Source organism: Syngnathus leptorhynchus, chromosome 20, assembly GCF_054491065.1.
Source record: "Syngnathus leptorhynchus isolate UIUO chromosome 20, UIUO_Slep, whole genome shotgun sequence".
NCBI classification, from domain to species: Eukaryota; Metazoa; Chordata; class Actinopteri; order Syngnathiformes; family Syngnathidae; genus Syngnathus; species Syngnathus leptorhynchus.
In genome coordinates, this window is record NC_141214.1 from 2,894,150 (window position 1) to 2,917,252 (window position 23,103).

The 23,103-nt window shown below is 40.1% G+C and overlaps 1 protein-coding gene across 6 annotated transcripts in view; it reads right to left on the bottom strand.

Annotated features, from left to right (window-relative positions):
* Window positions 1-23,103, bottom strand: part of vps50 (VPS50 EARP/GARPII complex subunit) — a 40,510-nt gene that overhangs the window by 4,476 nt on the left and 12,931 nt on the right. For 5 of the 6 annotated variants that reach the window (XR_015062995.1, XR_015062996.1, XM_085901315.1 and 2 more), the window contains 17 exons: window positions 22,048-22,090; window positions 21,080-21,178; window positions 19,820-19,960; window positions 17,265-17,397; window positions 14,151-14,242; window positions 13,986-14,080; window positions 12,921-13,019; window positions 12,488-12,578; window positions 12,117-12,302; window positions 10,884-11,002; window positions 9,661-9,767; window positions 8,987-9,108; window positions 6,885-6,962; window positions 6,398-6,478; window positions 1,437-1,585; window positions 1,201-1,297; window positions 305-463 (listed from right to left, as the gene is read on the bottom strand). Coding sequence is in view for 4 of the 6 variants with exons in the window: in XM_085901315.1 (XP_085757441.1) it covers window positions 305-463; window positions 1,201-1,297; window positions 1,437-1,585; window positions 6,398-6,478; window positions 6,885-6,962; window positions 8,987-9,108; window positions 9,661-9,767; window positions 10,884-11,002; window positions 12,117-12,302; window positions 12,488-12,578; window positions 12,921-13,019; window positions 13,986-14,080; window positions 14,151-14,242; window positions 17,265-17,397; window positions 19,820-19,960; window positions 21,080-21,178; window positions 22,048-22,090 (1,891 nt within the window). In the remaining 2 variants the exon portion in view is untranslated. The remainder of the gene's footprint in view (window positions 1-304; window positions 464-1,200; window positions 1,298-1,436; window positions 1,586-6,397; window positions 6,479-6,884; window positions 6,963-8,986; window positions 9,109-9,660; window positions 9,768-10,883; window positions 11,003-12,116; window positions 12,303-12,487; window positions 12,579-12,920; window positions 13,020-13,985; window positions 14,081-14,150; window positions 14,243-17,264; window positions 17,398-19,819; window positions 19,961-21,079; window positions 21,179-22,047; window positions 22,091-23,103) is intronic. The other variant, XM_085901316.1, reaches the window with a different exon arrangement.

Here is a 23,103-nt window from a genome sequence, read left to right on the forward strand (position 1 = left end):
GATTTACCACAGGGATGTGGGTGCTGTTCACGTCGCTAACCTTTTCTGAACTCTCAGTTTAACTCCCCCAACCGCTTTCAATGCAAAATGCATGATGGGCTAGTACAGAAGAGCATATTTAGTGGGTTACTTTCGCTTCGTGTCAGGCAGCAAAAATATCTCAAACTTGAGATGTTGCACATCTTCCAAATGGTTCACAGCAAAATTGGAAGATTTGTTGGTAAACCAGGAAAACTGGTAAATTGGATTAAAAAAATGTTAGTCAAAACAACAATCACAACACCACATGCAAGTTTCACATTACCTTTAAGAGCACATCCACGTATATGTTATGCTGAGACATGATCTCTTTAATGTCCCATTTAACGCCAGACATCAGGAGCAACATTTGTTCGTAGTCAATGGCTTTGGCTGCCACGATCCAGTAAATGGGCTTTCGCAGTTCACTGGCAGTAGACACGGTCTGAAAGAAGGAACACAAAATTGTCAAACACAACCTCACTTTTAGCAGCATTGAAATTACTACACGGCGAATGCTAGTCCTCTAGATGCTATTTGATGATTGAACATGTCTGATGGCACTGAGCTGCCAAATAAAACAGGAAACACGAACAATATGAAGCCATTTCTTCATGCATGCAAATGATCTGCATGCACGCAACAATATTGCCATACGATGGTATTCGATCAAAATTTAAACATATCAAATGTCAAGGTCCTGCAAAAGGAAGTGCCAGGAAAAGAGCAGCAAGCTGATTTTTGAGTGAAAGATGATTTCTTTTGCAGAATGCAGAGAGAATGGCACTAAATGACTAGTGACTTTGCTGTTGCTCAAATTGCTTTCTTGTGAAGTAAAAGGTTGAAAAAGAAGTGAGTCGCTTAAGAATGTTGCACAAAGAACATCTTCCATCTACCTAGTGATTAAGGTATGTGAAAATGGACCAATAATTTTCAAGATGCGCAAGATTACAAAAAGGTAAACTCTAAAGAGCAAAAGACATTGGAAAAAATATCACCTCATGTAACAATAAGCTGCTTAGACATTTAAATCTCAAATATGTCACATTTGATCACGACTGAAGGTTTGGTAGGTCCCACTGTTGTTGCATGAGAGATTTGGATCACCTCATCTATTGCTGACAGTGACAAATAACATTTCTAGTAATTAGACAAAAATGTGCAGGTGTTTGTGTGTTCTACCTGGGAATAGAACTGCTGCAAAAAAGGCTTCTTGGCAGCGGGCATCATCGTGTCCAAATGGGATTGAAGCGACTCAAACTGCTCAGCCAAAAACACACTGAGAAAAAAAAGACAAGAAATAGTCAGCTTTTAGGATAATAGGCTGTCGCCACTACCAACAGATGATTTCTCAAATCAATCAATCAATCAATCAATCAATCAATAATATTGCTTGAATATTTCCAGAGGATACTTACAGGGACTCTGTGGCGACCACTCTCTGTGCCAGTCCGTAAAGCGTGCCGCTGTTGGTGAGGACCACCATTTGGCTAAGGTGGGGGCTCGGTACCTTCTCCTTCTTGTCCTCTGTGGAAGCGTGCAGAGCGGTATTTTCACCGCCTGCCTCCTGCAAGAAACAGGGATAGATGCAGGAATCGGCATGCTGCCAAAAGCAAACATTCACTGGGCTTTGTATGCTTTATCTTTGAGTTATTCAGCAAACCTGCGCTGTGAAACATTATCCTTTTACTTGACTCGTGATAACAATGTTAACTTTGCAAACCGAAGACATACACTCACGAGCAAACATGAAGTCAAAGCATTAAAAAAAAGAAAAGCTGACCAAACAGAATCTCGCTTTGGATACATTCTGCAAAAAAGTCATGAATAGCATTACAGTGTATGGATAGAAAAAGGGAAATATTTCACCGGAAACCCAATTGCTTCCTAATGACATGCATTGAAATTACCCAGACTGGCTGTGAACTCAGTGGGGTGATAGTCTGACCCCGATGTCTTTACAGAACCGTAAACCGTTGAAATTACTGATCTCAAATCCAAACTCGGGATACCGCGCCGCCAACTACAGGGATCTATTCATTCCTAAAACCCGAATGAACATTTTGTCAGTGGCAAAAAACATCTGTTTTCCAATTATGAACATCTACGAGAGTGAATGAGAGATTTTTGATCATTGGGGGGGAAAAAAGGCCAGAAGCGAAAGAGGGAAGACAGAAAACTCACAGGGGAGGAAGACCACACAGAAAACAATGGCAGAAGAGGGATGGAGGATGTCAGCCTTATTAAGGCCGAGGATTTTTTTTTTTGTCTCAATGTAGCACATCTACGTGAAACATTACGGCCGTTGGAGAACCTTTCCACGTTGCTTCTCTGACAGAGCCTCCGGCAAATCGATGGCAATCACGCAACTAATAAAAAAAGACTTTGAGCGATGCCGCTATCAGTTGTGTTCCATATCGTGGTCTCACAAAGCACACTCTAGGGCCTTGTTGCTCTAATGCTTTGGATGACCACAATGGTAGAATGAATTAATACATGGTCTCAGGTTGAAATTATGAATTTTAATGTGCGCCCTTTTCAAGGGTTAAACAATTTTATAGACAAATGCAAATCATGTGTTGCACTTTACGTCTGCACATAAAATCTTACGTTCAATAAAATGTTCCCATAACTGAAAGATTCATGATACATTTTTTTTTCACGTAATCCTGTGTAATTTATGATTCAAGAACAGTCTTGGTGGTTGTTGGCAAATGTAAATGTTTTTTTCCTCAGTTGCAGCATATATATTACCTAAAAAAATGCTAAAGTACATGATTCAGTCATTCCGAAACACAGATTGAAGTGAAGGTATTTTATGGAGTATAACTTAAAGAGAAGAAGCCAAACTCGACTTGATTTATACGAAACAGCTGCCAAAATTGCCGTACTTCATTTCTCTGCTTTCTGTTACGTTTTTTTCCTAAAACATGAATATTCCCAATTTATCCAGATCTATCCCACTTACTTTGTGTGACTCAACATAAATAAATACACCCCCTCTGAAAAGTAAGTGTTTTAGTCATTTCTCAAACAAACAAATAACAAATAATCCTGAATTTTGATGAGGCTTAGAATCACCTGTGGGTGAACCTTAGTGAATTTAAACACAAACTTAGTTTTACTAAATGTTAATTGGTGTTTACTCATTATTGCGGCATTGCAAAAATGAATTTGTACAGTCGGTATAATACTATAATACACCACAGAAAATATTGTGCTGATTTATGTTAAGCACAATATGTCGAAAACAAACAAATCTCTGTCTAAAAATAAGAAATACAACTGTTCAGAAATGAATTGAGTATTCAGTGTCAAAGACATCCATGCAATTATTGTTATTATCTAATCAGGACAAGAGGTAGCGGGAGATCATGACTGATAAGCATAACAATTAATTTAGAACTGTCTCATTCTTAAATCGAAGTCTTCTCTTATTCTAACGCTAAAAGAAAAGACCCCTAATCATTCAAATAAAGCGATCACGATAAAGATAATAACCTTGAATGTCTGCGCGCACTCACAAATTCACACAGCTGTGACGTGAGATATGATGCAAATTGCATAGGAATAATCCCGATAAATATTAACGAAATCCAATCATGGCTTCGAAGCCAATACTGTAAAAAACATATGGATGGCTAACCCTGACATTGATCCTCTCAGTAGTCCCGGGTGAATAAAACAGGTGTAGGGAGTGAGAGTCGAACATTTTTGAAAGGACAGTGTGCATTTATGCATGACAATGTGTTGTTCTCGCAGGAGCCGTCGTCATGAGTCACCAGCGTAAATTCAGGGAACTTTGAAGTGGCTCCAAGGAATAAACCATCTCCTTATCACAGGCAAGTAACACGACCTGCAATTGAACCTTTCACTGAGGACGCTTTGCGGACTCCACTCAAAACGCTTTAAAAATGTCAATACTTGGATATTTTGACAAATGCAGTTGTACCGTAGAGCTTAATTATGATCCATAACCGCTGTCAAAAAACAGCCCCTTCTGGCTTGTTGGGCCATTTACTAGAAGCGACACTGATCTCGAGGATGATGCACTCTGAAAGGCGACCATCCAATTACTGGGTGCAGAGGACGTGTGACAATACATCCGTGTGTGTGTGTGTGTGTGTGTGAGTGTATATCTACTGTATGTGACAAGCAGGCATTGCCTTATATGAGAAGCTACTCGCCACTATGTCAACTGTACCAAACCTTATTTACAAAAGTAAAAGTCCACAGGACTACAAACTTACTAGATTTAAGAGCAGTTTGTCAATAAATATTGTCACAACTTGGTTGCATTTGGGTGTGCGACTCAATGAATTGCCAAGCCAAATAAATGCCTCTCCCCAAATTCAGATAAGCCAAATGGCTCACCTTGCGGAGATGCTTTTACAATGATTTGCATTTCAGTCGCCTCTAAGTTTGTTTTGTTTACTTCTTCCGTGAAATGAATTGAATCCCACAGAATAACGCAATATTACCTGGGAATGGAGTTGTAAAAGCCTGTTAGTATCACATAACAAAGGGATGGAAATAAAGGCAAGAAAAGGGAAGACGTGACAATAAGAAATATGAGCAAGAACAATGGTCACACTGATTGAATGAAGGAAAAAAAGAAGAGGGTATTAGCGCTGTTGTTCATTGAAAATCTAAGTGTGTGGCTTCTCTAAATGTTGCCTACAGCGAGGGGCTCTCAACAGCTGTCACGGCTGAACTTTCAAACGGCGACAGTGTGGACACAGATGGGCATCGGTCGTGAACTAGATATGGCCGTGTCATCAAATCTTCCCTCAGAAACATTATTATGCCGCCATCAGTTTACACCGTGCAGCTGATCCCTTCCAAATAGCAAGTGAAAAATCCAAAGAGGGCGACTTCTACCGAGGAACATTTTTAAACAATTTAAATCTACATTTTTTTTACTATCCCTTCAAATCTAGAAGCTATCAGGTGTATAGCACAAACTTAAGAGAACTGTTTTTACTTTTTTTTTTCCCTGCAGATCGTCCAATTTAAAATAAGGCCTCTCCATACCTGAAACAAAATGAGATGGTACCTCGCCACAGCTCATGTGGGACTCAGAGTCATTACCAGCACAACGCTTTAGAATCACGAGACTGCGACGTCAAATCGGGGGAGCACAACCGCAAGGATTTGACGGCTCGAATGAAATACGGTGTATAATTAACTTTATAATCTGTTTACAAATGAGGTCCAACCTGTCCGGTCTCTGGAGTACATGGTGTGTGCATTTGCATGCAAGTGCAAGACTGCACACCTCAACCACAGTTTTACTGGCTTGGAGCACGTCTTTAAATGTCCAATTCTTCACCAACTTTATTCAAAAGACGATGCAAAAATCTTTCAATAATGTAAATTGTAATTTTATTATGTTGACCTGGCTTATTTACCGTTTCTTTCAATGTTGTGAATATAGTCTTAATATAAACAATACAAATGTCTCATGAGAAAAGAAAGTATTCAACCGCAAACACATACTTTTCACTTTCAGTGGTTTTTGCTCCATTTTATTTATTCAGCCATTTTAAGTTCTTTTTTTTTTTTTTACAGCCCCCTCCTCGGGGCATCCCTGGAGCTGTGAACGCTTCAGCGAAGAAGCCAACATTGCTATCACAGCAAAATGCCATAATGCCACACTGTCAAATGTGTTGTTTTTTTTAGGGTTCTTGCATCTGAAGGATACTCCAGATTCTACAATTCAGTTGATAGTGAAAATTTGTTTAAACGTAATAATAATGATAATAATTTATTTTTTATGAATTACAAAAAAGAAATGACTCCAGTGATGAATATTTTCAAAGATCTTGAGAACAATAAATGTCATCCAAAGTTGCTATTTTTCTGTGTGTGTGTGGGGGGGGGTACAAAACTTTTGTGATGCTGCCCAGATTAAAACCTGCACTATGGAGACAACTGAAAAGTGAAAAAAGATGGCATCGGGGTCATCATGTATCAGATTAGCCAGGCTGCAGGGGGAAAAAGGCTCCGGTATCATGAGAGCATGGACAGCATCAGACTAATTGTCATCATCGAAGGCCCTAATGGAACAACACGTATGAATTTGGCCAGCTCTGGCCACTTAGAGAAAGGGAAGTATGCGTGTGTGACTGACCATTGGCCACATAATGACGACCCGTAATGTATTTGGTGGCAACATAGGCTGCGGGCTCTCTCGCCAATAAGGCCACGCATACGGCCAGGATGGTGCGAGAGAATAGAGGAAAAAAGGCATTAAAAGGAGAGAAATGGAGAGGCCGTAGAGGAGAGAGCATGTTTGTGTCAGAAAATGAGGTAATGAGCAATTGTAAAAGAAACAGAGGAAGCATGAGAGCCAGGAGACGCGGCGCTGCAGTCCTACCATGTCAATGAGGCTCTCCTGGATCCGGTTCAGCGTGGTTCGCAGTCTGCTGCTGATCAGGCCCAGACCCGATGATTCATACTGAGAAATACACACGCACACAATCGTGCAGCGTTAGCGTCAGCAACACCTAACTCTATGCGAGCACACACTTCAGGAAAGTGTGAAGGCATGCCACACGCATACGCATCCGCGCTCATTTCAACTCGTCTAAAACAAGAGGATCTTTACTTTGGGTTCCAAGCTGACTTTAGTTCAACAGGGAGAAGGGGAACTAGAAGGAGCACACATCAAAGTAAAACGTTCGCACAACCTACTGCAGAGGTAAAAAGAAGTGGGTGGAGAGGCTGGGAGCACGACCAAATAAAAAAGCCTCCAGAGTTACTTTCAGATGCACTTGAGGAAGCAGATCACGCACACCTTCAAATTACCACACAAGGACTGACGAGGGTGTGGATTCGCAAGGCGGGCCTCATTCTACTCTTACCAAACAAGCAGGGCCCACCATTCGGGCCGTACCCGACTCTCTGCCACCGTGTGTTGGCAAAGATGGGCTTGGGACAGGCTATAGATGACATATGGACCACAGAAACGGGAGGGGGGGGGGGGGGGGGGAGACAAGAGTAAAATTAAAACATTGAGGGTGAAGTCAGAGCTGAATAAGTGAATGAAGGAATTTGAATTTCTATGCGCCTTCAAAATGACAATTACAGAAAAAAACAAAGACAGTTAGCGGACTAAGTGAAGTTACATAATGGGTACAAAATGTGAAACGCTTGACAGAGAAAATAACAAGGCATTTTGGCACTTGTCAAGTTTAGTTTGGATCGTTTCAAAAAGCTTTTGAAGTCCGTCATACTTTGTCGGCCCCGTTTCGTCTGAAAATATTCTGTAAAAACGTTTGAGTGTTTGTCTCACTTAAGGCAAATCACCATAAAAATGTCTCCCATTTTTATGAGCTCATTTACCATGTCTTGTGCTTGTTTATTTATCTTTACCATGACAGCAACGTCTTCGTATTCGCTTAATAATCGTCATTTTGTATTTACGCAGTATATAACCATGCACATTCATCTCCTCTTTTTCGTCTCCAATTTATCTCTCTCCAAAGGAGATGCTTTACTGACGCATCCAAGTCTGAAATATGGAGTCCAAAACTGTCTTTCCATAAAATCCAAAGAGATGAACGCCGGATTATTTATGAAGTCTGCTCTGGAAAAATGATGCATCTTTAGCATATGTGTGACAGACTTAGTTCAGCAGTTTCACCGAGCCACTATAAACACATAATGGGGTATTTACTCTTCTGAATATTAATGTCTGCCGTGACTCTTCAACCGGAGAAGTCAAACAGATCCATCTTGGTTATGGCAGAGCAAAAAGAGTCAATCCTGGGTCAAAACAGTGGCATATGTGCGCAGCATAAGGGATTTTAAAGATTCATGGCGTGATTAGCATTTTACTGTAGGTGCTTCTCCAAGTGTGACCATTAATGAAATGACAAAAAAGGACAGGAGCAATGTGGTGGAAATGGACGTAGAATTCTGAAGATGTTAGCTTCTTATACGTCCACAAGACACGCACACAAGCGTTAAAAATGTGTATTAGAGCAGCCCCTGTGGAGCATTATCCTCTTTTATCTCTTTCAACTCAACAGGACACAAGTCATTTTTCTCTTCCTTCCATTACATTTTCCCTCAAGGGTGATGGCACACAAAAGTGTTTTGTTTCATTGTGAAGCACGCTATTAGAAGACATGGCCGGGCTGAGTTGAGGAGGAGGGGGGGGGGGGGGGGGGGGGGGCGCTGCAACCTATCATTCAAGATGGAATCGACAAAGAGATAATCCGATGAAAATAGAACCTACACCCATCCATTATTCTTTTTAGGGTCACAGGCAGCTGGAGCCTACCCCCTCGTGACTTTGGGTGAAGGACTACACATTGGACTCCCAACTCATCAACTGTCAGTAATGGAGCACATATACTAAAGAGACATTTGTGTAGAAAAACAACAACATATTGTACATGTACATGAGACTCATTTCTCATTTCATACAAACTGCATATTAGTTGCTCTCAAGTTTCTTTGATGAAATGTGGTGGATAATTTGCAGTAGAAATGTCACTGTACAAATTACCGAAGCAGCTGAATAGTATAAAGACCACAGATAATATAAGGCACTAATTATTCTGTCCCAAGGTATAATTAAACTCGAGTAAATGCGTTCAAGTCAGAACCTGTGCTTTGAGACAAAATGCAAACTGGAGTCACTAGCTCCATTTAAGAGGATGTGAGAGTTTTGGAGCAAGGGAATGCTTCACCCGTGAGATCATAAATCTACAAGAATGACCGGGGAATTCTCGCTCTTCTGCAAGCATTTGGCTCCCGGCGGAATTACTGATAGTGTTATGGCAAACTAATCTGTCAAAATGAGGGAGAGCTTTCAGGTTACTCTGTCCAAATCTCCGTCACTGGTACAGAATTTTCAGTTCATGCAACCTCTCTCACTGTGCGCATGGCATACCGCTGAGTTGTGGGTGGAGAAAAAAAAAAAAGAAAGAAAAAGAAGTCGCTAAAATTACCCTACCATGTCATTTCTTCCAAAGAAGGTGTAAACAGCATAGAGGTAGTAGTCAAAGAGCTGCGACACACAGTGGATGACATCAAAGGCAATTGGCTTCAGAATACTCATCATCTGCATGTATTTCCCTGACAAGACAAGACACAAAAGCATTAGGAAACAAAGAAATATCCCCATGGTGGAAAAAATACAGTATCCTACCACCACATATTTTAAAATACTGTCAAAAGTCAGAAAATGAAAATGAGGACATTATTGCTGGATCCCAGTTCCTAGAGTGTCCCAATGCTTTTGTCCAAATATTGCATCCAAGTATCAAACATTGGACATTTTCCGGGCAAGTCAGTTTCTCATAAATGAATAAGTAATTTTTTTTTAAAAATTAAAAAAGATTACAAGTGTGAAATTACAATAAATTATACCCCGGTTGAACCATGAGGGTCACATTACATTTGCATATTGTACTTAGTAATGTCACAATGACATCTAAGTACATCTTTAGAAGTGCAAGGTCAAAGTTCGGGGCCAAGGCTAACCATTACTGCCGCTTCTCAGTCACACAAGCAGCAGCAGAGAGCCAACCGTGCCGATGTGCAAAAGACTTAATTAGTGAGAATATTGGGGGCCAGAGAAGCTCAAACGAGGTCTATCCGAGCATAGCGTGTAGAAAAGGTACTCACCGACAAGCCGGATAACATTGAGAGTTGTGTTGGTAAGAATTGGGGCATTGGTCTTATTCAGGTTGTAATCGGACCTCTTCTTGCTTCGTATAGTCTCGCGAGACACACTGTTACACAAAGGAGACGTGACGTGATGAAAACATTTATGTTCCTTTGCAAAAGAGTAGGACAACAGTCTCAGTGGGTGGTACGAATGGTTCTAATTGATCCATCAGAACCCATGACACAATGCTGGAGGCACAGAGGCAACTAAGAGCGAGGTCTCTGAACTGGTGAGCATGAGGAACGAGACCCCTGACACCCATCATTGAGCTACATTACCCAGCAATCATTACATGCGAGATTTAATTACTGGACGTGACCACAAGACTCAGTTCGTAATGAGCCGCTGGCTATTCCTGCTTAAAATAATGAGATATTAGCAGTTTGGTGCCTTTAGGCCAATACTCACAATTCCCATTGCGTGGGGTTAAATGATAACGAGCGCTTGGGTAAAACAGCCAGTGTGTCGGACCTCGAAAAATATGATATTCAACTCTGGGCGCATACATAATGGTGCAATTAATATGAGCGTTTGCATTTCATGACAGGACATTTTCAATGGAACGTACCATAACAATGCTTCTGAACTGACAAGCTTCTGAATAAGTAATAGTGTTGTACGTTTTGTTCGCTGCATAAATGTATCTCAACTCACTGACCCTAACATGATATATATTTATTAAGAGGTCCAATACGAGACCTCATTTTTCAAGTATGCCATCAAAGCTAAAAAGTATATACATACATTGTTACTTGCTTAGATTGATAATACTGCAGAAGAAATCTTTCAGTTTCTTCCTATGATACTGTCTGCCTTAAAATTTGATTATCGTTAAAACTAGTCAATTAATCTTGCCAGCTGTATTAGCAACTAATTGGTCCGTAATCATTATGTGGGAAGAAAGAGAAATTTTCATGACTTGATTTTTGCCTACAGAGCAGGGTGAAAAGGAGGTGAGTTAAAATTATGCATAAACCATGTTTAAAATCATGGTTTAAAATCTATTCATTTTTATACCGTTTAAACTCTGTATGGATTCAGGTAAGCTTGATCATTTTGTCAGTAAATGTCAGATACCTGGCAGTAGAAATGATCGACACACGGACTTATTCTGAAAGTCCGCTCGTGCTCCGCTGGGTGCTCTTTGTGTCGGTACCCAGCATGAACTAGTGTGACTGACCTCTTGAGAGGAACGTCTCCTGTCTGCTCGTCAACGTAGTCCTGCTTCAGCTCCTCAGGGACATCACTGTCGCTGTCGTAATCCTGATAAGCGCTCTTCTCAAGCTCGTCAGACTCGTACTTTAGAAATGCAAAAAAGAATGTGAGACCAAAAAAAGATCAGTGCTTGAGAAAATGAGAGAGCGAGGCCAAAATGAAAAATACACAAGGAGAACCAATTGTAGAGAAGGACCTCTGATGGAATAACTGATGTAAATAACCGGATTGTAACTCAAAGAAAATCTTCCGGTTTTTTTTTTTCACGGCTGTGAAATAGATCAAAGTAGAATCAAAATGAGCTTCCATGACCCTTTGACTTACTCACTTAAGCTTTGAATGCCTGACACATTAGAAAAAGCAATATGGTTTTAAAAGGGAGCCCTATAAAAATAACCAATGTAATCCAAAGAGAAATGGAGTATCTTTCACAAATAGATTTCGACAGAACAACTGAATGCTTTTTTGTTTTAAGGAGACGGTAGAAAATTACGCACACTGGACCTGTGTGCCTCTATTAGCGTGATATATGGCTGCAAACACGGGAGGCCGACTCTTCTCCGGCTGACAGAGTGTACAAGGAACCAATCATTCCGCCTGTGTGGCTGCCTGGCTCTTTAGGGTAGCTGTCACTTTGAATGTGTTGTACTCCGAAGGACAAATTCTCTGTCCCTCCATCACGTATGGGTCAATATCACAATAAAGTGTCCTGGTCGCCATCACTCAGTCCTGATTGTGACCACAATTTTGTCTTTCGCAGAGATTCTCGGCCACCAAAGCATAGACAGCGCTTTTTGTTTACACTGAATAAAAAATGCCTAAAAGATGCATGTCATTAGAACTTTCAATCGGCAGATTTGCGGCTGCGAAATTGATTGTGTGCCAATTAATCATCTTGCTTCTGTATGAACACAGTGGTGTATCTCAACAGGTAGCCTCATTAATTAGTCATATTCATCTCAATGATGTTGATGTTGACCTGACTCAATCAGAGGCTAGACGCTGTCGATTGTCAACATAAGACAAATGTCAGTACTGTATATACTGTACATAATTGATGATGAACGTATGTAAATAATGAATATCATTTGACCTAATTATTCTATCATATTGTTATTTTCGTGACCACTGAGGGATTAAAATGATCTGAGCTGATATTGTGTCCCTCAACCATAATATGAGGTCGTTTGGAACTCACCCCATTAGATGCCAGAACATCCTCCGTCTCTTCCTCCTTCTGCTCAATATGCATCTCAAAGGGGTTCCCATCTTGCAGGTATTTTTGGAACAGAGACAGTTCCTCTTGGATTTGGAAGGCAGAGGATGCACCCTGCCTGCTCGGGGAAAGTGGAGGGGAGCGACACTGGTCCATAAACTTAAACTCCTGGGTTGTGAAAGATGTGATACAGAAAAGAAAGTATTGAAGCAGTGTGAAAAATCCAAACTGAGAAGTATTTTATAAAAAGAACCAGGCAGCAGTATTAACTGGGAAACCAATTTCATCTCCTTACATAAAGCTAACAGAATTTGGCATCTGAAATGTAAATGTACGACAAGAGTTAAACTCACATGGAGCTGTGAGATATTGAAGTTTGACTTGACAGGGCAAAGTTCCCATGTTTCATTCTCAAGAAACATACGCAGCTCCTCCAGCCGTGCCCTAAGAAATTGTAAAAGAAAGTCGAAAAATGGGAATGAGTCACAGCTTTTCAAAAAGTTTTAATAACTTTCACAGTCAAAATAGATGACCCTGACTGGGCCATGAATTTCAAAAGTTATTGAATTAATTGTTCCTCAGAGACAATTTACAGTGTGCTTTGAAGAAGTGAAAAGGGTGTCAAAAGCTGAAAACGTCAAACTTATGTTCCCCGAGAGTCGGGTTCATGCAAATATCAATTGTTAACGACGGCAAAAAGCATCATGGGGATCACCCGAATCGCTGTTTGTGAAATCATGTCACAGCCAACAGTTAAATATTGGCAAACCCCGACAATTGCCTCACCTGTGATAGTTTCTGAAGTAGTTGACGCTCTGGCGTTTAATGGACTCTTGCAAGACCTCCGACTTACTGCTACAGAACTCCTCCCCCACCTGCATCAGCCTAGGAGACAATAATGAAATTCGGGCTAATCACATGGGAGATGGGAGGGGAGGAAAATTAACTTTGAACTGGATTTCATGGTCAGTCATTTGATTGAGCTAACATCAAGAGTCCAATTTGCAGCAGGTCCAATTTAGGCTTTGTTTTGGTTTGAATGCTTTCCCTGACAGTTTTTCTCATGGGCTTCCATCAAGCCATTCCATCTTGAACCAGATTGTGGTGTTATCTCTGCCACGCTCAGTGTAAAACAACAAATGTTTGATGAAGTGCGATCGCGGAGGGAGCAAGTGCACCGCAGCATTGTGTGCAATTGTGTGCTGATTGACAACTGAGCTTGTCAGCTGATATGTGTGGTATTCGCAAACTGTCACTCATAAGACTGAGGAAACTGTAAATACACTAACATATCTAAAGTTACTTTTCGGGGGAGACATTGCTAGCCAGATTATTCTTGTCCTGTACAGAGTGCCACGCATTACACATTCAATGTCATACAGCAGACAAATGATAGGAATCAAACAAAGCTGCATTTAGTACAAAGTGTATTCCCAAGTATGCTGATTCCTTCCATGCACATTTATCTCATAACGCGCTAGACCGATTTCTGAAACACTGAGCAGATGTTCCTTTTTTTTTGTAACAGTTAAAGCTAATTAAGGATAAGTAACAAATAATTACAAGGATTGTATGGTTGGATTGCTGCTTGAATTTGGGCATCGCCAAGGTGTGTAAAGTTTCAGTTTTTCTGACATTATGAAAAAACATTTGAGGGCAGAATTATAATCTAGAAATATCCCGGCTGGAATGATTCTGTTTTTGATTATGTGTATTTAAGTGATGTGGTGGGTGTCGTCGTCAGAATATGAATGAATCCAAAGTGTGCCAGATTCCTTTGGTGGGATCCAGTAATGATGAAACACAAGGCCTTAGGAAGCCAGAGCTCCCTGTACTGGCAATAAACAATACCTGCTGATGACATCCAAAACCACGATGAAGTCATCATATTTGAAATGAGACATGTCAGTCCCCAGGATATAGGCCTTCACCTTTAACTGGACATCCTGAAGAAAAGAGAAAATGGGTTATTTGTAGGAAGAGAAATAAAATTTCTAAAGAGAACAGGCAGCCAACCTGCCAGATCCGTGTCAGTCCGTGCTCCAGCTTCTTTTTCACATAGCTGCGGTCTATCCCCAACTCATCAGATTGTGTTGCCACTGCATCGTCTGTGCATTTAAAAAATAGAATAATAGAACCTAAAGAGCATCTTTATCAAAGTTAAAAGATACAAAATCTTTGATTTGATTTTTTTACAATTTCCTCTTGTTCATTCAAGTATGAAGTCAGAAGCACTCCGAAGCATTCCAAATTTAAAGTTGCGCTATCACTAGCCATCAATCAGCAATGAAGGGGAGCATGGGGCGGGTCCTTCTTGAGTGTTCAACACGCGATATTAGTCACCTAAGATGTCTGCCTTGTTTGTTGTCAGGTGGCGCAATGCAACTTCTTAGGAAAGCCCACCACCTCATGTTGGCTGAGTACACTCACAATGAAGAGAGCAAGAAGCAAGAGTGATTGATGAGAGGATCTGTCAAGGTCATTTTCAACAAGCAAAGAAACTTGCAGACAAAAGAACTACACTGAAACCTTGGCTTGAGTAAGGGATCAGTGAGTATGGATTTTTCAAAGCCCACAGGAAACCAACAGAGCCTTTGAGGTTGTTCTTTTCACATCAATACCCCCCAAAATATATAAATTGTGTCGCGAGAAAGCAGGTCATTGTGAAATGTGTTGATAGACAGTGTGTAATAATAAAAAAAAAAATTAAAAAAAATCCTTGTTGTCATATGGTGCAAAAGAATTCAATATTTTTTATTGGAAATGCTCCATAGGTACATCAAGGATATGGAGAAGAATCAAAAAGCTTCCCTGACCAATAACAAGTAGCATTTTCTAGTCTCTCTATATATATATATATATATATATATATAAAGTCATATATATATATATATATATATATAAAGTCATATATATATATATATATATATATATATATATATATATATATATATATATATATATATATATCCCACATTATATATATATTATATATCCCACATATATATATATATATATATATATATATATATATATATATATATATATATATATATATATATATATGGTGTGAACACATCTTGCAGTTTGATCCCCACCGGACCAGAGTTAATCTCTTTAAGGAATACGATTAACAAAAGGAAAGCTATGCTCCGCCTTACTATCGATTTCCAACCAAATTACCACACCAAGTTAAGTAAAGGGAGGTAGGTAATCTCAAGAGGAATCAAGTCTGTTGGAATGACTTCCTGACATAAATGATCATTTGCACCACATTGTTCTTGGCCTTAGTTATTTACAGGAATTTATCCCAATAAGCTGTTTTAGCTATTTTTTGATTTCGCATGTGTAATTGATGCATCATCCAACAATCGGCTACAAAAGGCACAATTCACATTTATGTTTAACAATGTTTGTCTTGTGTGACCTAGAGATTTGGTTCTGGAATTGAGTTTAACACCACTGAGCTAATGATAATAACTTATCGCTAGCGATCGTTATTTTCCTTCCATTGTATGCATATAACACAAGTAAAAAAAACAAAACATGAACATCGATTTCCCCTACTCTTTTTCTTGACCCATGATTGCGATCATTATAGAAACAAATGAGACAAGGAGTGATGTGTTTTTGTAGAGTTTTAGATTGGCCGTCACTCAATATGTGCATGGATAAATTGCAAATTACAGACGTCGCCATCTCGTCATGTTATCTGCACGGTCATTTATCAGTAGTAATGGCGGCGGCGCAGTGTGTATGTAAATGTGAAAGAAAGTCAATCACTATTTAAAAAAGATGATTCATACGCAACACGGTACGCAACATGCAGTCGAACCCCTACTATGTAGATGGCAACTGCATGAACCAATTGGTTGAAGATGTAAAAATCCATGTGACCAGATGTAGCCAACTGAGAGTCGTTTCGATTTTTCTCAAGGGCAATTTAAAGTTTAATTGAGAGCTGCTCAACACAAGCTGTCATTCCGTCACAGGCTTCAAAACCAATCAAAGCAAACTGGCCATTTTTATGTCATATAACACACCCTTGACCTCTGGTGCCTGATGGCCTTTAGTGTGAATGAAATATGTCCAGGTATGAGATACTACAAGACATGAATCTTGTCAGGTAGAAAAATGACCCCAGCCGGCGTCTCTCCTTTAATCGAGGTACAAGATTAATTAGGGAAATGTTACAGTGAACAACTCAATATATTAAGTGGCAGAGATAGACTAAAGAGGATGGACACGAGAGGAGACGAGATCTATAGTAGGCTTGACTGTTATGACACAGGCGCGGCCTCTAGTGTGAGCTGGAGGTCAAAGTCACCTCAAAATACTGTCAAACAAAGGAGACGGCACATGCACAGTAAATCATTACAGCGAGAGACCGCGCACATATTAGGAGAGAGTGTAAAGCAAGCCTACGCTATGGCCAGGGACACCTTTACACAGAGGTGAAAGCCAATCAACTATTAAAATGATTGATGGCACTCTTGGCGGGAAACGGGGGGCATGTCCTTTCCTTCAAAGGGGAAGATGCCATTTATTAAAATATCCAAAGGACTTAGTATGTTTCCAATCACACCGAAATACAAGATAGCCCCATTCGTCTCATGGCATGTGGGCAATGGAATGAAGACATCTGATTTAACAAACAAACAAACAAAAAAAGAACTAGTTAATTTGACGCATTATGTTGAGATGAAATGGGGCATCTTATTTGTTTGAATAATTATTTGAGTAATTTTATGTAAGAGTAGAACTTTAGAAGGCTTTCATTGTTCAATGACCTCCAAAGCAAAGGGGGAACGTAGAAACGACCGCAGCTGCATCGCAATGTAAAAGCACACAAACGAGAAATACGCTTGAAATGGACCGAGGCTCGGGGATTCTCCGAGTCAAGTCGTAGACCTGACCAAGCTGTGCATTATGCTGATATCAAACAGCCAGAAAAGATTAGTGCTTCGGCGCGTGTGGAAACCTGACCCCATTTTCACCAAGCCTTTTAATTCAAACTGATTCTGTGACTTACTTATTCATCTCAGGCTACTGCGAGCAGATATCCGCTTTTACAACTGAATCAGAGTCAAGGGGACGCGTGGGTTTCAAATGTAGAACATAGTGCAGTACCTGGAGTAGGTGTGGTCACTTGCTTGTCATGCTCCTCGTGCCACTGCATCGTGCGGTGGTAACTCAACATCACCTCCCACAACGCCTTGCACAGATCCGTCAGACACGGAATGTAGCTGTCAGGGGTGATATGCTGCAAACACACAGGTAATGAGGACCCCCTCCCCCAAAAAATCCAACATAAGCTGCTGTGTTTCAAATAATATGCAATTAATGCTTATGTTCATTATTCAGACAAACTGTCAAGAAACACCTCATTTCTGAAACGTACTGATGAGAGAGCAAATTCATGCATGAACCCGTTAGAAAAATTGTGTAATTAGAGGCAAATGAACTTAGATCCATTAATTCCATTTGGGGGGACACAAAATCAAGAGTTGCATTTTAATTAGAAATAAATGAATGCAAACGGAATGAGGAAAACTCTCACTCCTGTTGTCATCTTAAGACCAACATTTTCAGAACTCACAATTAGGCATCAATGCTAATTTGAGTGTCAATCAAGATAAAAGCAGTAATTAGTTCAGCATGGAAAGAATGTGAGGATTGCAGGTTCATACAACAATGGACTGATGTAAAAAAAATCTTCCTTTGATTTATCTCTATTTTTTGTGCTGGAACATGATGGAATCTTTCAATAAGAGCTGGGACAGACTACAACCTTGATCGACAGAAAATTGGAACATTCCGTACGTAATGTGGGAGGCTGATTAGAGAAGCGGGTGTGCCATACATTTGACGCTTCATATTTTCCACAATTCAAGCATGTCAGCGGCATGTTGCCAAGCAACACAGGAAAAGGTGAGAGTCTAAGTGGAGCTGTGGATTTGATGAGGAATACAACCTCTCGTTTCTTATTTATTTATTACATTTATTCCCAATCACCGCTTTGTATAATGTCAGTCAGCGGGTGGGTGGAACAACAATGCTGCTATTTTTAAAAAAAACTGTCCCTAGAATCATCGTTTCTCGGCAGAACTGCCACAATAATTCTACAGTTTCATTTTCAGAAAGCGTTGATGACACACATCATATCTAGCAACACTGTGCTATTGCAGATTTAGAAATATCAACCTCAGAGTGGGTGGCCTTCAATTTATCCTTCTAGTTGACACAACTACCATTGCCAGCTCACAACACACGATTCATTCAGAGAGAAGCAGAACATTTGGCTCCACTATCTTCTAAACGATTTCAAGCTCAACTCAACTTTTAACAAGATATAGTGCATTGCTGAATCATTACAGAGTCCTGCTGTGTTTATGTTAAAGCAAATGAACCAGTCTGACTGGAGTCACCTCTTAGTATTATTTAATAAGATGAAGCTTCAATTCATCTTCAAAGTGCTTTGATGAAGCCTAAAGCAGATTAGAGAATTGCCAAGGAGACAGGGATTTCCCATGGGAACGCCTATTTGAATTCCATGTTTCAATCTGGATCAGTCTTAACGTGCATCTAAAACTCTCCATGTACTGACCATGTTAATAGAAGGTTCATCATTGTGAGAGCCCTCAAAACAAAGACATCAAGTTAATAAAAAGAAATGCTGACGTAGCAGCTCAGTATTATATGAACAAGCAACTCAGCCTGCATAAACGCAGAAGCCTTGGCGTCACTTCAAGGATAAAAAAAGGGTGAAAAAATTATTCAAATACAACCCTAAATAAATATAAATAAATGACTTGAGGTAAGACACTGAAGAGTAAGAAGTCCAAAATTTCCAGCGACTTCACCTTCGATGACTGGAATTCCATCGAGAGAGGTCCAACAGAAGAGGGGATTGATACCAAGTCTGGCCAATAATGATGAGTTGCTGATGTAAAATTAATATGGCCTTACCGAAATCCTAACTGACCTCTCAGAGAGTTCTCGTCGCTCTTGAATTTTAAGTCACACAATTTAAAAAGTGAGTTTAGAGGGTCTAATGTGAGCTTTCACATCCGTCAACCTTTGCTTATCATGGGAACAGAGAAGCAATGCCTTTGCTCCTCCACAATTAGTTCTCGATCCGAGCAAAAGAGATGAAAGTTTCCATTTTGGAGACACGTCTAAAACTGCCCACTTTGATTTGAGAGGTGCTAAAACAAGTGAGCAAAAGGTGAAATCTTCAAAAATCCTGAACTAAAAATCCTGCCTGTAGAACTCTGACGCATGACAGCTGCTCAATCCGAACAAACAAGAATTCAACAAACAAGTAAGAGTGTTAAGAAGAAAACTATCAAAACTTGAATACGGCGCAAAATGGGGCCAAAACAAATTGTCCACTCCAAACAGGCAAAGGGAACCTTTCCCAATAACCTTTTACAACATAATCTCTGGGGGACACTCAGCAATTTGCCCTTGTGGGTTCATGATAAATTGACCAAGCTACAGTTTGAAAGTGAAAGTCAAAGTGGAGCTTAGTTCAAAAGGACAGAGTATACTATTATAATTCGGATATAAAATCATGATGGGAAAATAATGAGCGTTATTATTATTATGAAGAATTATTATTATGGTTATCATTATCATTTTCTGTGCACACACACAAAGTGCTTGTGGAATCAGTCACTTACCGTACACAGATCCTTATACTGCATTTTCTGGAACTTGGTATCAGCATTGCCAGCACAGAGCTCGACGTATCCCAGCACCACTTGAAACACAGTATTGTGGATGGCTTGGGTGAAGTGCATGTGGAGCTGGTCCATAGCAGTCTGGAGAAAGCCAAATGCACAGTTATGAGAAGGATTATAGCAAGATGTCCTTTTCATCTGCCCGTCTTTATAATTGCTAGGTCATAAATAATTAAATGATCAACTAATTTCGAGAAAGTGGCCACATATAACATGTGGTCTCCTTGGAGATGAATAACAAGGTGAAAATGTCGTTGGTTAAAGTCAGAAATGTTTTGCAGCTCGGTGGTGACTACTCATTTAGCAAGCGTTGGCATTTCAATCGACGCCTAAAAACTTTTTCTCAATGACAGAGTGACGCATCGTTGTCCAAGATCTATTCAACAGTCATCAGTAAGCTACACTGTTGCTCTATGTTTCTTCATTGAGATGAACATGGGCTCCGCAGTTTCTCTCCTCGCCGTTGTAAATACTTAATAAGCCTCCAACAGAACACATATGAAAATAGTCCTCCACTTGCACATTTAGATCCCCTAAAAAAGGTTAGGTTGCTATTTTTGGTGTGGAATTTCAGCTTCATTACCCATTTTGAAACATTCATGTTTTTCATTACACTGGAGTAGGCTTGAGGCTGTTTCCCACCCACGTGCTGCTGCGTGCTGAGCAAACAGCTACAGCGGTTCAATTGAACCAGCTTGCTTCGGTTTGTTACTGGCTGCATTATAAGATGAATCCTCTAAAATTAGCAATTGACGGTTTGATTTTGTTTCCTTTCTCAATATATTTGCAGAAACTCCACCAAAAATATGTCTCACCAATGAAACCTGTCTAAATGTTCTATATTTGATTTTGGCAGACAGGCAATCAGATTTTCAACAGTGATATCATCAAATATTGATACAATTAATTGAACCCACTCAATCGAGACCTGCGGAAGCCGCGAGAATTAAATTGTACATGCGAGCTAATATTTATTTGGAAGATGGGAACATTGGCAAAGATATACTGTCAAATTATAATCTCTACCTGTAGGATGAATTAGCACAACCTTGCGATGGTCATTTAGCACCGAAATTACACGCATGTCTTTCACCCTCATTCAAATGATGAAGTAAAAAACAATGCTTAAGGCGAGATGGAACAGCCATTTCTTGGCGTTAGACCGTTCCCATAACCTTGAAGAGGGGCCCAATAACTCACCTGTGTCTTCCCCAGCAGTGTGTAGGCCAGCTGGACCTTGGTATAGTGTGCAACATCAAAGTGTTTGCAAGTCTTTGACAGGGCAACGTCAAGCTGCTCCTGGAGGCAGAAACAGATGGATGACAAAAGGTAGGGAAAGAGATGGGGGGAGGGATTATCAACATTAAGATGTGGGATTTAGATATAGATGTGCAGATGCATGGCTCATACGCAAGGCAGAGGATAAAGTGAAAGTGAATATTTTGACAAGGAGGTAGGAAGTAGGATGTATTACGACCTTGCCATAGTCAATTAACCTTTAAAAACAGGGTGCTGACAGATGTAAATTGATGTAACTGTTTTCGTTCAATGTAAGACTATAAACACCAAACGACATCTTTAATCCACGTGTGTACATATGTATACAATACACAGATTCCCCGTCAGCATGCGTGTTGCAAACATGGTAAGCAGAACCGTCACTGACTTGACGTGGGGGATTGCTCTTTGTACAAAGTGATTAATAAAAGGATTTTCTTTAGAGGATTTTCTTTTATCAGCAAAGCTGACAGGTAAACAAGCGAGCACTTCCACCAATGGCTTTTCAATATTTGTGTGCACGCGTGCATGCCGTTTTTTTTGTGTACGGACAAACCAAAGTAATTAATCTATTCAAGCGCAGAGGCGCCGGTGCAAGAGAAAATTGCTTTGCATACCTTTTATCAGGTCATAATATCGCAAGCAAGCGCTAGATGAAACTGATATGATTTACGTCCTTTCTCTGTTATAATAATGACTTTTCGTCCTGTCAATATTTGGACTTAGGCAGAATTAAACAGTCAAATGTGTATGTGAAAATGTGTTTCAAATTAAAGCATAGAGCCAAATACTATATGACGTTAAATGCATTTTCACATATGGTACTTCTCAATAACTCAATTACAGATAAGGCAGAGAGTCAGAGTGCATAGGAAAAAGAGAGAGAGTACCTCTATTTGCTCCAGAGTGTCTTGCAGTTTAGAATTCAATTCACTGTGGAGAGAAAAAGTTGAATATTGTGTTTAAGTTCCTTTGCAAGAAACAAAATAAAAAACAATCACTTTTCAGCCATTACTTAATATATTTATATTTTCAGTAGGCTAGAAAGTATTCCCCAAGTTATGGAACTGGTACCACAACAACAACAACAACAACAAACATTCAATATCATAAGTGAACATTGAATAGGGAAACAAATAGCTGAAACAAATAACTTCAGTGATCTCATCAAGTATGGTAAAACAGGGCAAAGTTATGCTGCAGGTCCAACTTCAAGAATCAATAGCACTCATAATGCTTGCTTATGACAAACATTAGACGCCCACACAACCTTGAAGCATCCTCAGATGTTATCTCATGCCAAGAAAATTCTTCAAACTGGAATGCAAAGAAGCAACAACAGAATTCACATCTTATTTTGCCCATCCCAGGACACCCGTGCAATTCCCCTGGGCTACCCCTGCTCAGCAGCCGTTCGTAGTCATCCTTTGTTCCGTCGTCTCCCTGCTTCTGTCCCTGCTTTGTTTGGGGTCTTTTTCAGGTCAGCTCGTTCTTGTGCTGGGTCTTATGAGACAGCAATTTGCCCAAAGGAAGAGAGTGTCCTTAATAAAATTGCTAATTAAGCCTCCTTGCTTGGTGCAGGAGAATAGGGGAGAAGAGAGTCAAGAATCTGAAAGTCCCCACATGTCGGTAGTTCATCAAATCCATGAATGACACAAAACTTGGTTCATAACTAACCTTGACAGGGCAAAAATAGTTTGATGGTTGCAAACTTGGTGAGAGTTGTCAGCTATTATTGCAGAAGACTGTTGACACGACAAGGACGGTCATGAACCTCAAATAATCAGCAGTCAGTCCAACACCAATGCGACATTGGCTATGCTGCCAAAATCCAGACACTGCGGTCAAGGTTAACGACTTGTTACACAACACACAACAATGCAGAAAGTTTGGCTCAAGTACAGACAGCCGTGCTGATCTATACAGCCGCCCTGTGACTATTGAAG